We start from the raw sequence: 13,336 nt of genomic DNA on the forward strand, positions 1-13,336 counted from the left end.
CTAGTAGGAAATAATACATTTTAGGCAAAAGTTTATCCTTATTTTGTAAGAGTTCTTTTTCAAATTGTGAGTTTTCGTCCAGAAATCCATTCTTTCTATCTAATATGTCGTGTAACTGGTGATATTGCAAACAGTCAGTAACTTGACTTCTTAAGCTTTCCATTGATTTCCATTTGGGTCCCCCCCGCCCCCCGGTAAAATTCAGCAATTCCCTGTAAGTCACCCATTGTCTGTCCATATTATCTCTCTTAATTGTAATTGCTTCAATGGGATTTTAGCCTTCCCATAGCAGAGACATGCATGCCAACCAAATTTTAAGTCATGACCCTCTAAGATTTCTACATTGTCCAATGCAATCCATTCTTTTAACCGACACAAACAGGCTGCCTCACAATACATTTGCAAATCTGGCAGAGCAAAGCTCCTCTTTCTTTTGCATCTATCATAATTTTATATTTATTTCTTGGCTTTCTTCCCTGCCAGATAAATTTAGAAATATATTTTTCCATTCTTTGAAGCAGCTTAAATTGTTTACAATTGGAATTGATTGGAATAAAAACAGCATTGTAGGCAGTAAATTCATTTTAATGGCCAAGATTCTACCTAACGGAGAGTTTCATTCTCCCCCATATCTCCAACTCTTTCTTAACCTCTTTCCACAATTTAATATAATTATTTTCAAAAAGGTTAAGATTTCTTACTGTCAGTCAAATTCCCAAATACTTAACTTTTTTGCCTATTTTTAAACCAGACATCCTTTCTAAAAAATATTTCTGCTGCTCATCCATGTTTTTAATCAACCTTTTGGTTTAATCTGGATGTATTTTGAAACCCGCCACTTCTCCAAACCTTTTAATTTCTTCTAAGGCTTTGGGAACACTCTCCAAAGGTTGTTCTAATATCAACAGCACATCAGCAGCAAATGCCCTTAATTTATAGACGCTATGTCCCACCCCAATACCTCTGATTTCCCTGTGTCTCATATTCTGAAGCAATATTTCCAATGTCATAATAAACAACAGTGAGGACAAGGGACAACCACTCTATTCCTATTCCAGTTAGTTAGTTAGTTAGTTAGTTAGTTAGTTAGTTAGTTAGTTATTGTTGTAATGTGCCCTGGCACCTGCTGGCGAAGGGCAGGTAATAAATTTAATAATGAAAACAATTAATAATAAATAGCAATCCACAGTAGTTCTAAATCTAACATTCATCTTTGAAGTACTTCAGTGAGGGTATTCGGCCTCGTTCCCGACATTTCTGACGTGACATTAGATTTCACAATACTTGTCTATAAGTACTTTATGTGTTCATTTTAATTTTATTTATTTAGAACATGTCTCTTCCGCTTTCTAGTCAAAATGTATCCCAGGGCAATTTCCCAGTACAATAAAACCAACCAAAGCAGGGTTCCCAGACTGTGGTCTGTGGACCACCAGTGGTCCACAAGCTTCATTTAGGTGGTCTGTAGATTAGAGGTTGAAGTTAGGGAGCGGCACATCCATCGCATTGAATAGTCATAATGATTTTTTTTAACTTGTATTTATTGCTTCCTTTAATTCTCACATTATAGTTCATTGTATTGCAGTGTGAATTCTATGGAATGCAACAAAACACAATATAAAATAAATACAAGAAGCCAAATAAAATAGAATAAAATTATACAGCATCTAGCATAGCACATTACAATCGCTACAGTATGCAGAAGAGGTGGTCTGCCAAGATCCTTGGCAATTTTCAAGTGGTCCATGGGGGAAGTACTTTGGGAAACACTGGACTAAGGCCTATCACAATAAAAGGCAGCAGTTAAAAGCAGCAGTGAAAACAAGTTCATACCCAGAACTTGTATCTTTTTTTGTAGAGGTCATGAAACAGAGGGAAACATGCTAGTATTTTTGTGTGTGCAAGGCTACGTGCCATCAAAGCCAGGAGTGAACCTCTCCTCTCATGATTCCGATCCCTGCTGTGATCACTAGACAGCATTCCTTTCCTGTTAAGACTAATCACAAACATATTTAAATAAAATGTTAGTTTGTTCTTTCAAACGATATTATTCCAAATTCAGCAGCTGTTCTGGCAGCTATATCGAAAACTGCAAAATCTTATCACACCATTTCATACCTATCTTGCACCTTGTCATATCAGTAGGAAGGCCAATTTATTATTTCTACACTAAATAATTATTTAAGCAAATATTTTTACTGAAGGTATCTTGTGCAAACAACCCAAATAATTCTGGCCTGCCTTTACCGTACCCCATACTGAACTATAAAAGACCGAAAAGGTTGAGTAGCCTATGAAACCTGAGTAAAATAAAAAATGTAAATATTTATTTTATTGTTGTTCCAGTAGTTGGGAAGATGCCTGGAAAAGATTAAGAAATGGGTCATGCTTTCCTTTCATGAATGTTTTGTGAGGTCTTGCAGTGCAATCTGCATCAGATAAACTAGATCCTGAGGGATTACTAAAATATTTTACACACATGAGAAAGCTGTTAGCATACCCTTGACAAAGCAAAGTATTAAACAATCAAAATGTTTAGCGACGCCAAAATCTTGGTACAACATTGACTTAAGCTATAATTATCCACAAGGTAGAACCCCTATAAAATGTTAGGCAATTCTATTCTTTTTAATTTATTTATTTATTTAACAGATAGCTACCTCAAAAGAATCTGGAATTAAAGGAATAAACATTTGATTCATTCTCTATTGTCAATATGTTTTATTTCTCTATTTTTGTAGTATTCACCTTGATTTAGGTTGGGGGATATACACACATTGCTACTATGAACTTAAGGCATGAATAAGTCACCATGCAGCCCAACATGGAGTTTGCACTGTAAAACACATTTATGGTTCTGAGCTAAACATAGTAAGAAGAGGCACACATATTTAAAATATGAGAAAGCAATTATTGTGTAAAAATGATAAAAGGAAAAAAATATCTATACCAAAGTATAATGCCTATTTTATATTTTGATTATGAAACACTACTGCTGGGCTGGGAATTGGGTTTGGACTGAGTGGAGGAACCCCTCAGCTTGTTTCTTCTGTCAGCCTTGCAAGTGACTCAGACCTTCTCCTTCAGTGCTCTTGTGGTATCCTTTCCGGCAGAGCACAGCAGCAGATCCTCCAAATGGGACCTCACGAGGACAGGATGGGATGGATCTGGCCTAGGATCTGCTGGATCCCAAGCTGCTCTCCCAGCCAGCTGGCATCAGGCCTGATCCAAGTCCAGTGGCTATGGCAGTGATTGGCCAGGGTGCATCTGCATCAGTAGCTCTGGCACTTCATAGAGGCGCATGACGCCTGGGTCTGCAATTTGTAACGCTCTGGAGGTGTGCACTTGTAGTGTAAGGTAAAGGAAAAGGGATCCCTGACCATTAGGTCCAGTCGTGGCCGACTCTGGGGTTGCAGCTCTCATCTCGCTTTATTGGCCGAGGGAGCCGGCGTACAGCTTCTGGGTCATGTGGCCAGCATGACCAAGCCACTTCTGGTGAACCAGAGCAGCGCACAGAAACGCCGTTTACCTTCCCACCAGAGCGGTACCTATTTATCTACTTGCACTTTGACGTGCTTTCGAACTGCTAGGTTGGCAGGAGCAGGGACCGAGCAACGGGAGCTCACCCCATCATGGGGATTCAAACCGCCGACCTTCTGATCGGCAAACCCTAGGCTCAGTGGTTTAACCCACAGCGCCACCCGCGTCCCTACTTGTAGTGTACCTGAGATGTATTATGGGCCCTTTGAATTATATTTTTTATTCGTATTCATTTGACTTCTAAGTTAGGGAGGAATCCTAAGTTCCGGGGAAAGCCAACTGAGGGACCACTGGATCCTAGGGATCTCCTTGTCCATGTGCAGAGAAGGAGATGAGCAGCGGGGGGGGACTCTGAGTGTGCTGGGGGCAGGTTAGATCCATCACTTCCCACTTAATTTCTTAGCTTTTTATTAAGAGCCTCCTCCTATGACACTCAGATTGCTAAAGTGGTAAGATGACTCTAGCAAAGGAAAAGGAAAAGCACGTGAGTAGAGTTGCGTATTTGGTTGTTCCCTTTGGGAGAAAACATGGAGGAATTGCGAGAGAAGCAAAAAGAAAATAAAAGTTTGGTAACTTGAATTGAGCTTCTTGTGATGGAGGGAATCTTCCACTGTTTGCCTTATATAGTATATCACTGCAGCAATAGCTATAGGAAGAATTAGAATTGGGCCTTTCCTGTTTAGCACAAATAGGCAAGTAAAGGGGGGGGGTCTACTGCCCCCTTTCCCTCTTGAGAACGTTTCTTTATGTGAAAACTGGCCGTCTTTGGAAGTGGCTGCTGTCTTTTCATACTGTGTACATATTCAAGAATTTCTGCTTAAGATCACCAAACACCACAAAGCCTTCTGTGTAAAATCTTTTCATCATGAAATGCGCATTACAAAGTACCCTGCCTGAACAGAAGTCACATTTCATTAGCTGTGTCATTACGGTGAATGACAAGAGTAACGTTACTTTGGTTTGAAAGCATCTGAAATGTAGGTTTAGATGTATATTTCCAGAATATATTGTTAAATTCACTGGGAAACTACCCCCCGCCCCCCACCCTGTTTGAAATGGTATTGAACTTTTGCAGACTTATGCCATATACATTTTTTTGGTTTTTAAAGCAGTCACGTGTTTAGTAACTCAAGCCTCTGAAATAAAATTCCCACTCCTTCTCAAGCAGTCTGAACAAATTGTAGTATGAATTATCAACATTTGGGCTGCTGAATGTCATATATGGTGAATCCTTGTTAAAGAATGCAAACTAAAAGTGTGATATAGATTTCCAAAGCATTCTCCAGCTGTTCATATAGTGATGTATATGTATTCTCTTTGCAGCCCATCGGTGCTTTGAATCCAAAGAGAGCAGTCTTTTATGCAGAGCGCTATGAGACATGGGAAGATGACCAGACTCCACCTTATCATTATAACACTCATTATTCAACATCTACTTGTACCTTATGCTGGCTCGTTCGCATTGTAAGTATTTTTGTCGCCTCCTGTTCATTCAGTATTTTCACCTGTAAAGCCAAATTCATTTTTTACTTTTATAAAACGTGGAATTACAGAATCCTCATCCATGTAATTTTTTCTGCTGTAACCACTTAGATGGCTCCCTGCTTCTGGGTAACCATGATAGAAGTGAAATTGCAGTGGAGCAAGTAGATCAAGTAACCAAATCAACAAGGCTTTCTCTGATCCATAAGATTGGACCCTGATTTATGTGTGTGGATACCTGGTTTATTAACTTTGATATCTTTTTTATTGGCTTTAGGGTGTATTTAGGGTGGCGCTGTGGTCTAAACCACTGAGCCTCTTGGGCTGGCCGATTGGAAGGTTGGCAGTTCAAATCTGCACGATGGGGTGAGCTCCCGTTGCTCTGGCCAGGCTTCTGCCACAACCTATCAGTTCAGAAGCATACCAGTGCAAGTAGATAAATAGGTACCACTGCAGCGGGAAGATAAACAGCATTTCCGTGGGCTCTGGCACTCATCATAGTCCTCCATGCGCTAGTAGCGGTTTATGGCCACAAGAACCTAGAAAGCTGTCTGTGGACAAATGCCGGCGCCCTCGGCCTCAAATCAGATGAGCGCCACACCCCATAGTCGCCTTTGACTGGAGTTAACCATCCAGGGTCCTTTACCTTTACCTTTACATTTTTGTTTTAATGGATAATGTACACAGTTTAGGGATTTTAAAAATATTAAGTGGCTTAGAAATGCAAATCAATAAACAAGCCATTCTGAAGAACAGCCAGGTGAATCCCAGTGCTCTACTGCATGGTGGATGTATCCACTATGAACAGACAAGGAAGGGGGGAAAGCAACAAAAATACACCTCCATTGATAGGGAGGAAATCAATCACGCACTACTTCATCAGACTATGCATGATTACCACATTTGAGTTGGACAGACAAAACGGTTAATATGAAGCATATTGCAACTGCGATTTTCTGTCATTGTGTCACTCACAAAAATGATTTTCTGTTGTTGTATCTGCTTGTTCTCTTGGTAGCAGGGTAGCAGGCCCTACCAGTTCCTAGGCTGCCTTTCTTGATGGGTGGGCCATTGGCCTGATACAGCAGGCTCTTCTTATGTTCTCATATTCCAGGCAAGATGGTTAGACCCCTTAGACCCCTAGACTTAAGCCAGGGTTTCATCAACTCTAGAGCTAGGTCTAATAGGAAGTAATAGGCAGTTTCCAAATCACCAGTTCCCCTATTGCAAGCACTTTTTGCTGTGGATTGGAACTTGCCTCTCCCTTTATACCCCCATGCACCCCTTAAATATGTTCAGGGGTTTCCCCAAACACTCTAAAGCAGATTTGGGGGAAAAACTGGGGACTCGGGGGGAAAGGAGAGGGAAGGGAAGTTCTGTTGCTGAGCCAAAAGTGCTTGTGGTAGCATAACTGTTCAGTGCAGCCATTGTCTTTTGGGACATTCATGCCATCCTGAGTTGTCCAGCTTCCTAAAAATATAGGCATTTAAACCACAGTGTCCACTATATTTGAAGGTGGGAAACCACTATTGGCACAATTTATTCATGCGGATGCCACCTTGAAAATGCAATAAAATGTAGTCCAATCATAATTATGAAGTCTGATTCCAACTTTGAAGCACCCCATTTTGTAATCAAGCAGGGTGGAACAGAGAGCTAGAGCTGGGTGTCATCTGCATATTGGTCACACACACCTGATGACAGCTCCCAGCAGCTTTATGTGGATGTTAAATAGCCTGGAGGACAAGGTTCTTGACGTACCACTCATGCTCTATTTAGGGGAGACAAATCTCAAGCCTGGGTTCACATGTAATACTAAGCCAAGCCATGACTTAGCTCCTGGAAGCGCAACAACAGGATTGGGGGAAGAGCAAGGCAGGCGTGATTTTCTCTTAAAGCCATGGTTTTCTTTTAATCTCTTTCAAACGTAGCCATCTTTACCTGAACGTAATTATAATTAAATGAGAAAAATTAAGAGGAAATATAGTGTGTGTTGATATGAAATTATTTTTGAAGGTAAGACGTAATGCCGAGGTTATATGATAAATGTAGAAGAGCCTATGCATTGAGGCTAAGGATTAAAAATCCAAAAGATAGACACCATATGTTGGTCTAATGGGGCACCCCGTAGTGTTCAACTATGAAAGGCTTAATCCCTGACTATGAATTTTCTTGCTTTTGTGTTTGTCTCAGACTCTTAAATAATGTTGTCATGGAATTTAGGATTATACTGTAACATAATTGACTATAATTACCTTTTTCCTACTGCTTTTTCCTAATCCCCAGTTGCTTCTGATTTTAGAATCTCAACTTCCCCCAATAAGCACCTTCAAAACAATCTTCAAATCAAAGTAAAGGTGCACAGAGTTTTATTGGGTTTTTAAAAGTACAACATAAATTTCAAGTATTCAGATTAATGGGGTTTTTTTAACACTAATGGGATATAAATTTTACTCTTATTGAACAGATTCATTGTTCTTTTAAAGCTTGCCATTTGTGGCATATACAAAATATTTTCTTATTTATTCAAAGGATATATAATTAAAAACATGAACCATCACCAAGTTGCATATTTGGTAGTGCAGCTTAGCTATGGCTTTGTTTGGCCACTTGCCAGGCAATGACAGTCTTTCTCATATTGGAGTAGGTGATTCCTCTCCATCACCATATCTCCTCCATAATCTAACCTTCATTAAGGGATGTAGGATTAAGCATCTGATATATTCCACTGTGAGGTTTAAACAGAAACTAGTCCATCACTAGCCAAAGCCGGCAGTATTCAACATGAATCCTATTCAGCATATACCCGTTAATGCCTGGCTAGAACCATGAACAAGAACTCTCCATTATACAACAGGTCCCAGTAGCTATTGTTTATTCAAATATTTCTACCCCACCTTTCCATGTGCGTGGTTTTACATGAATAGGTCCAACATTAAAACAGATGACGTGTCAATAATATTTGGGGTGACTTCTTATTCTTGAGTCACCCCTGTTGACATATGAATCAAGCTCAATGAACCCTCTGAACATGCTGTGATTTCAAGAGCTAGAGTTCTCAGAGAGCTTGGAAGCTCTTTATTCAAGAACAGTTATTCTAGTGTAGCAATAGATGCAGTAAATTGGATTGCTTTTTGCAAACTCAGGAGACAATCAGTAAAGGCTGTTGTTCCCACTATCAGCTTCTTGAATCGCCTGGTCATGTAAGGCAGACCCTAATGTCTGCTTTGCTTGGTCAAACAAACTTTTGGAGCAGATGCAGGGTAAAAGAAGGTAGTGTGAGTTTCCCCCCTCCAATCAAAATATATTCCAACCAACTAAGATTAAATATGTGATAGGGTATTAAGTAGATGGGAGATGTGGACACACCTCCCATATTCCCATCCAGTGCCCCCTTTCTACCCAATCCATGCTAATCATGCTCAGAGCAGACGTTGCTTCCAACATAGGGCCCAGGGGAATTTGGAGGAAATAACCTGCCCTTCACTTCACATTGCTGGACTGAACAGCACCTTCTAAAAATGCTTAAAGGAGGCAGTGGTTCATCCCCTCTTGAAGAATATCTCCCTGGCCAGGACCTTGGGTGAGAGGCAGGGAAATGATGGTCTTCCAGGGTGAGAGCTGGGAGGAGCTACTGTCCTCTGTGGGTGGTAAGAGCTTAGAATTACAATTTGTATTTTTTGTAGCTGCTATTTTATCACATTACGGAAAAAGGATAATAATGTTATCATTCAAAAAGATCTCCATGGCTCAGAATAACAATTAGTGCCTAGTGACAGCTCCCAAAATGTGGAACTCCCTCCCCATAGAAGTGCATCAAAACCCTCATTATAATTCCCATCATTTGCTGACGATGCACCTCATTACCCTGTCCTTTCGCAGTTAAGATTGTGTGAATTTTGTGGGCCCACCTCTGTTGTTTCATGCACATCCTTTGGTTTCTTTAAAATTGTTTTATTGGATTTAAGTGTTATATGATTAAATGGTTGTACTAACCCAGGGACCTTATAATGAAGAGTGAGTGAGAAATCTTTTATATAAATACATCAATGAGAAAAAGAGAAAATAAAATAAAAAATAAATGTTGGTGACTTGTGCAAGCTATAGTCTGGGGAACATGGGGCCTGGTGCTTGCCCCACTATGCCCAGTGCTGGTGCTAGGCCCACATCCCATGTTGCAGTCACATAAGATGGCCCTATCAGGCCCCTGCACCTACAGCATGGCTGCTTCATGTCTTTTGTTGCCACAAAATAGGAAAGTGAGGATTTTTCTCCTCTGAATTATGTAAGTTTCACAATGCATTGCTTATATGCTAAATAGGTCTGTGAGCAAATGGTGCTCCTTAAAATATTCAGTAAACATTTCTGAAACACTCTCATAACCTTAGCCATTAACTGCACATGACCGACAGTTATTTACAACCCATAGTTGAAAATGCCTGACAATAAATTCTTACATTTGAACAAAATAGTGTGGGTAGTGTGTGCCTAAATTACTTGCGCTTAGAATGAAGTCCTCTGCCTAGACTCACACTGCTCAGACACAGTCATGTTCTCCATGTTACTTCCTGCTTGGCGTTGTATTTCATGTTCGTTATAAATCCAACCTTCCAGACTATACATTTTTTTGACTGGAGCTGCCTAATGTTTAGGGGATACTTTTCATTAGTTAATGAGCATAGCTGTTATTAACAGAACTTAATAGTTGCCATGGTAATTAATGCAGTTATATTAAAATTGTAATTATTCAATTCTTCTCAATGAGGAATTTTTTCATATAAGAAATGCTTTGGAGTATATCACTGTGAATTAATTCACATAACTATATAAAAGAAATGCTATTAGGGCTCTGCTAATTCATTCTAAAACATTTCATTCTGAGATTAAGGATAATCCTATGTATGTTTATTAAGTCCCGGTGTGTTCAATGGTGTTCATTCCTTAGTGGGTGTGCTTAGGATTGCATCCTTGGATTTAAGGTGAATTCTATGGCTTATGCAAGCAGTGAAAACATAGTCCGCTGCAGTGGTGGGGACTACAACTTCCAGCATCCCTGATTATTAACCAGGCTGGCAAGGTCTGATGGGAGTTTGGGTTCAACATCAGCAGAACCATATGCTCCATATCCCTGGTCTACTGGGACCATCAGAATTGATAGCATATGGGTAAAATTGTTTATATTGTAGACATGGATACATGCCATCATTGAAGTCAGTAGTGCACGGTGGAGTGGGGTGGCAGAACTCACCTGTTCTCTTGACAGCTGCTGCTTACAGAGAAGAAGGAAGATTGATGTGGTGCTAACACGCTGTTGGAACCAATCCCATGCTTCTGCCAGTGTGTTTGCACCACATTGACCCCCCCTTGCCCTCCTTCCAGGTAAGCAACAGTGACTTGGTTGCCAGGAAGTCAGGTGAGCACCACAATGTTGTCGTTCCCTGATTTCAAGTCTGAAACTAACATATCAACAGTTCTTATTCTTACTGGGAACAAATTCCATTCAGCATTATTGCTGCATTTCAGATCAGAAGTGAGATATCTACTTTCTTTAGAGTGTGAGCAAAAACATTGCTGCTTTAATTTCTGATGGCCAAATGGTTGTATGTGGCTTAAATATAAGTTCTAGTCTTTATCATCTGATTCTACACAATGAGCTAAGGGCATCTAGTAACGCTTTGTATCTTCCCTGCCCATTTTTGTGTGTGTTACTCATTGTGTAGGAGTTTTTTGCCGGCTAACTCCTCTTTCCATTTGTAGCCCTTGTAGGCAAAAGTCAACACTTGTGAGAGCTAGCTAGAAAGAGTCTTTTTTATTTTATTTTACTTTTAATGGTGGAGGGCAGCCTGGTACCACATATGAAATGGTATGGGGGTTCAGCTTTAATTTCTTATTGAACATCTAAACAAAAAGGTTTTGATGATACAGTTCTATGCTGATTTTTAAAAATGCATTTAATTACATATTTTGTTTGAACATATTTAGTTTGAGTAGCATCCTGCCAAAATTAAGCACTTCCCATTTTTCCTTCATTAGGGAGTTGAGTGGAGGCTTAGATCTCTCATCCTGAAAACAATCGAACTTTAACATGTTTCATTTTTATGCATCATTTCTTTGTTGAAGGCTTGGTATAATTTACTCTTCATCATATTTATTCATATATATATATGAATAAATATGATGAATAAATATGTATATATATATATATATATATATATATATATATATATATTCATATATATATTCATATATATATTCATATATATATATAGATATAATATCACACACAAAATAAAATATATGGGAAGTTCTCCAAAGAGCAGTGGAGTTTAGTCAATGTCAATGAAATAGATAGAGATATTAGTGGAGTATTTTGGAAGACTGGTATGTGTGAAATAGACTGTAATACTCCAGTCTCTTGATGACATTATTCTAATATAGAGCTAGCACATCATTTGTTGTAATCCTTCCATTCTAGGATTCAGATGCTTTTGGGTTATTAGTAGCAATAGTTGCATCAAGAGATTAAGCATAAGCAATGTATTAGTGTGAAGTGCTGATTAATTCTTTATTAATTCTTCCCTTAATTAATTTTAAATATTAAGCCTAGAAGGCACTCAAATTATGAAGTTGTTTTGGATTCCTTTGCTTATTACATTTGTATTCATTTTTTCATTTTAATTTTGTGGTAGGAACCCTTTACAACATTCTTCCTCAATGCAAATGATGGAAAATTTGATCACCCAGATCGCACCTTTTCTTCAGTGGCAAGATCTTGGAGAACTAGCCAAAGAGACACTTCAGATGTGAAGGTAGGATTGTTGTTTTGCTACATATGCATGCAAAATAATTGAGTAACTGTTATTATTATTACATGCTACAAATAAACAATCGACTTGTGCATTCCTGAAGTTCTGTTTCACATAAGAGCAAAAAGAATGGCTGCTTTAGACTTCACTGCTCTAAAATGCCATTTTTATATACAATGAGAAATAAAGACTCTTCCGATATTTGAGTGCTCAAAAGATCTTTTGTTCTTGCAAAAAAACCCACAACCATTCTAATTTAAATCAAATAATCACAAGATAGAGAAAAGCCCAATAAATTTTCTTTCCTGCTGTTAACTCAATATTTGGCCCATTCCATAAACAGAGCAAGATTGCATTTGACCTTAAAGTGTCATATTGTTATAGCTTGCTGAGCTCTGGCTTTGCATTGCCTGGGGCAATTAATAAAGCATTAATGACAAGACACATTTAAAATGTATGCTTTTCTGTAAGCCTTAGCTTTTACTTGACTATGCCTGGGGATATTATGCAACAGTACACATTAGATTAAACCAATATCTACACAATACGTAGAAACAGCAAGCGAGCAGGGTAATTTCACAATTGTGATTATACCTCCATTGTTCTAGAGAAAGGTTTTTTATGTTTGAATACTGAATCCTACATTCTTGCTTTATTTTAAGAAGTGTCCTCTCCTGATTACCTGTTAATATGATAGATTCCAAACTACATGAAAAGTGCTAGTAGCCCATTGTTTGATTTTAGATCTTTTCTGATTGCGTCTTGCTATTAAATATTTACAAAAGAAATCAAATTTATATTATCATAAGGCACTCACTCTTATTTGAAACAAGAATAGAAACTTGGTTACTATTTCTTTCTTTTTTAAAAAGCACATTGCTGGAGTCTTTTTAAAGGCACTTACGATCTCAAAATCCATTTATACTGATGTTACTAAGAGTTGCATTATTTATGTATTGAATTTCTGCTTTGACTTAGGAGAGAGAAATAATTGGTTGAACAAAAAACCACTGGTAAACTCATAAACTCTTACCAGCTACTTGCCATGATTTTGATTCCATTGGAAACCAATGTCATTTGGTATGTCATCAGCATTGTAAAGAAAACAATGCTTTTTGATCAGGATCAGCTGACATATTAAATAATTCACTTATGCATATTTCTTTGGGCTAAAAGCCCTAAGTTTTGTTTGCTCTCAAAATGTGCAGTTTTGCTGAGACTTAAATGCATTGTTCTTTCATCAGAACTTTTTGTTTCCCTTTCTATTGTTTTAGTTGAAATGTCTCTGAATCTATAAACATCCATAGTATCTGCCAGACCACTTTGCCAGGCCATTTTGATGCACTTGTTGTCGTTTAGTCGTTTCATCATGTCCGACTCTTCGTGACCCCATGGACCAGAGCACGCCAGGCACTTACATTGTGCTATTTGGTTTTGAAATGTATAAATATATGTTTGAAGTACTCAAAGGCAACTTTGTGATCTATGTATTATAGATCTTTAGTATA

At 38.6% G+C, this 13,336-nt stretch overlaps 1 protein-coding gene across 3 annotated transcripts in view; it reads left to right on the top strand.

The window, feature by feature from the left end:
* Positions 1 to 13,336, top strand: part of NBEA (neurobeachin) — a 350,651-nt gene that overhangs the window by 275,213 nt on the left and 62,102 nt on the right. For all 3 annotated transcript variants that reach the window (XM_081860054.1, XM_081860055.1, XM_081860053.1), the window contains 2 exons: positions 4,864 to 5,004; positions 11,712 to 11,831. In XM_081860054.1, coding sequence (XP_081716180.1) covers positions 4,864 to 5,004; positions 11,712 to 11,831 — 261 coding nt within the window. The remainder of the gene's footprint in view (positions 1 to 4,863; positions 5,005 to 11,711; positions 11,832 to 13,336) is intronic.

This window comes from Podarcis erhardii (genome assembly GCF_964252035.2).
Source record: "Podarcis erhardii genome assembly, chromosome: 4".
Lineage (NCBI taxonomy): Eukaryota > Metazoa > Chordata > Lepidosauria > Squamata > Lacertidae > Podarcis > Podarcis erhardii.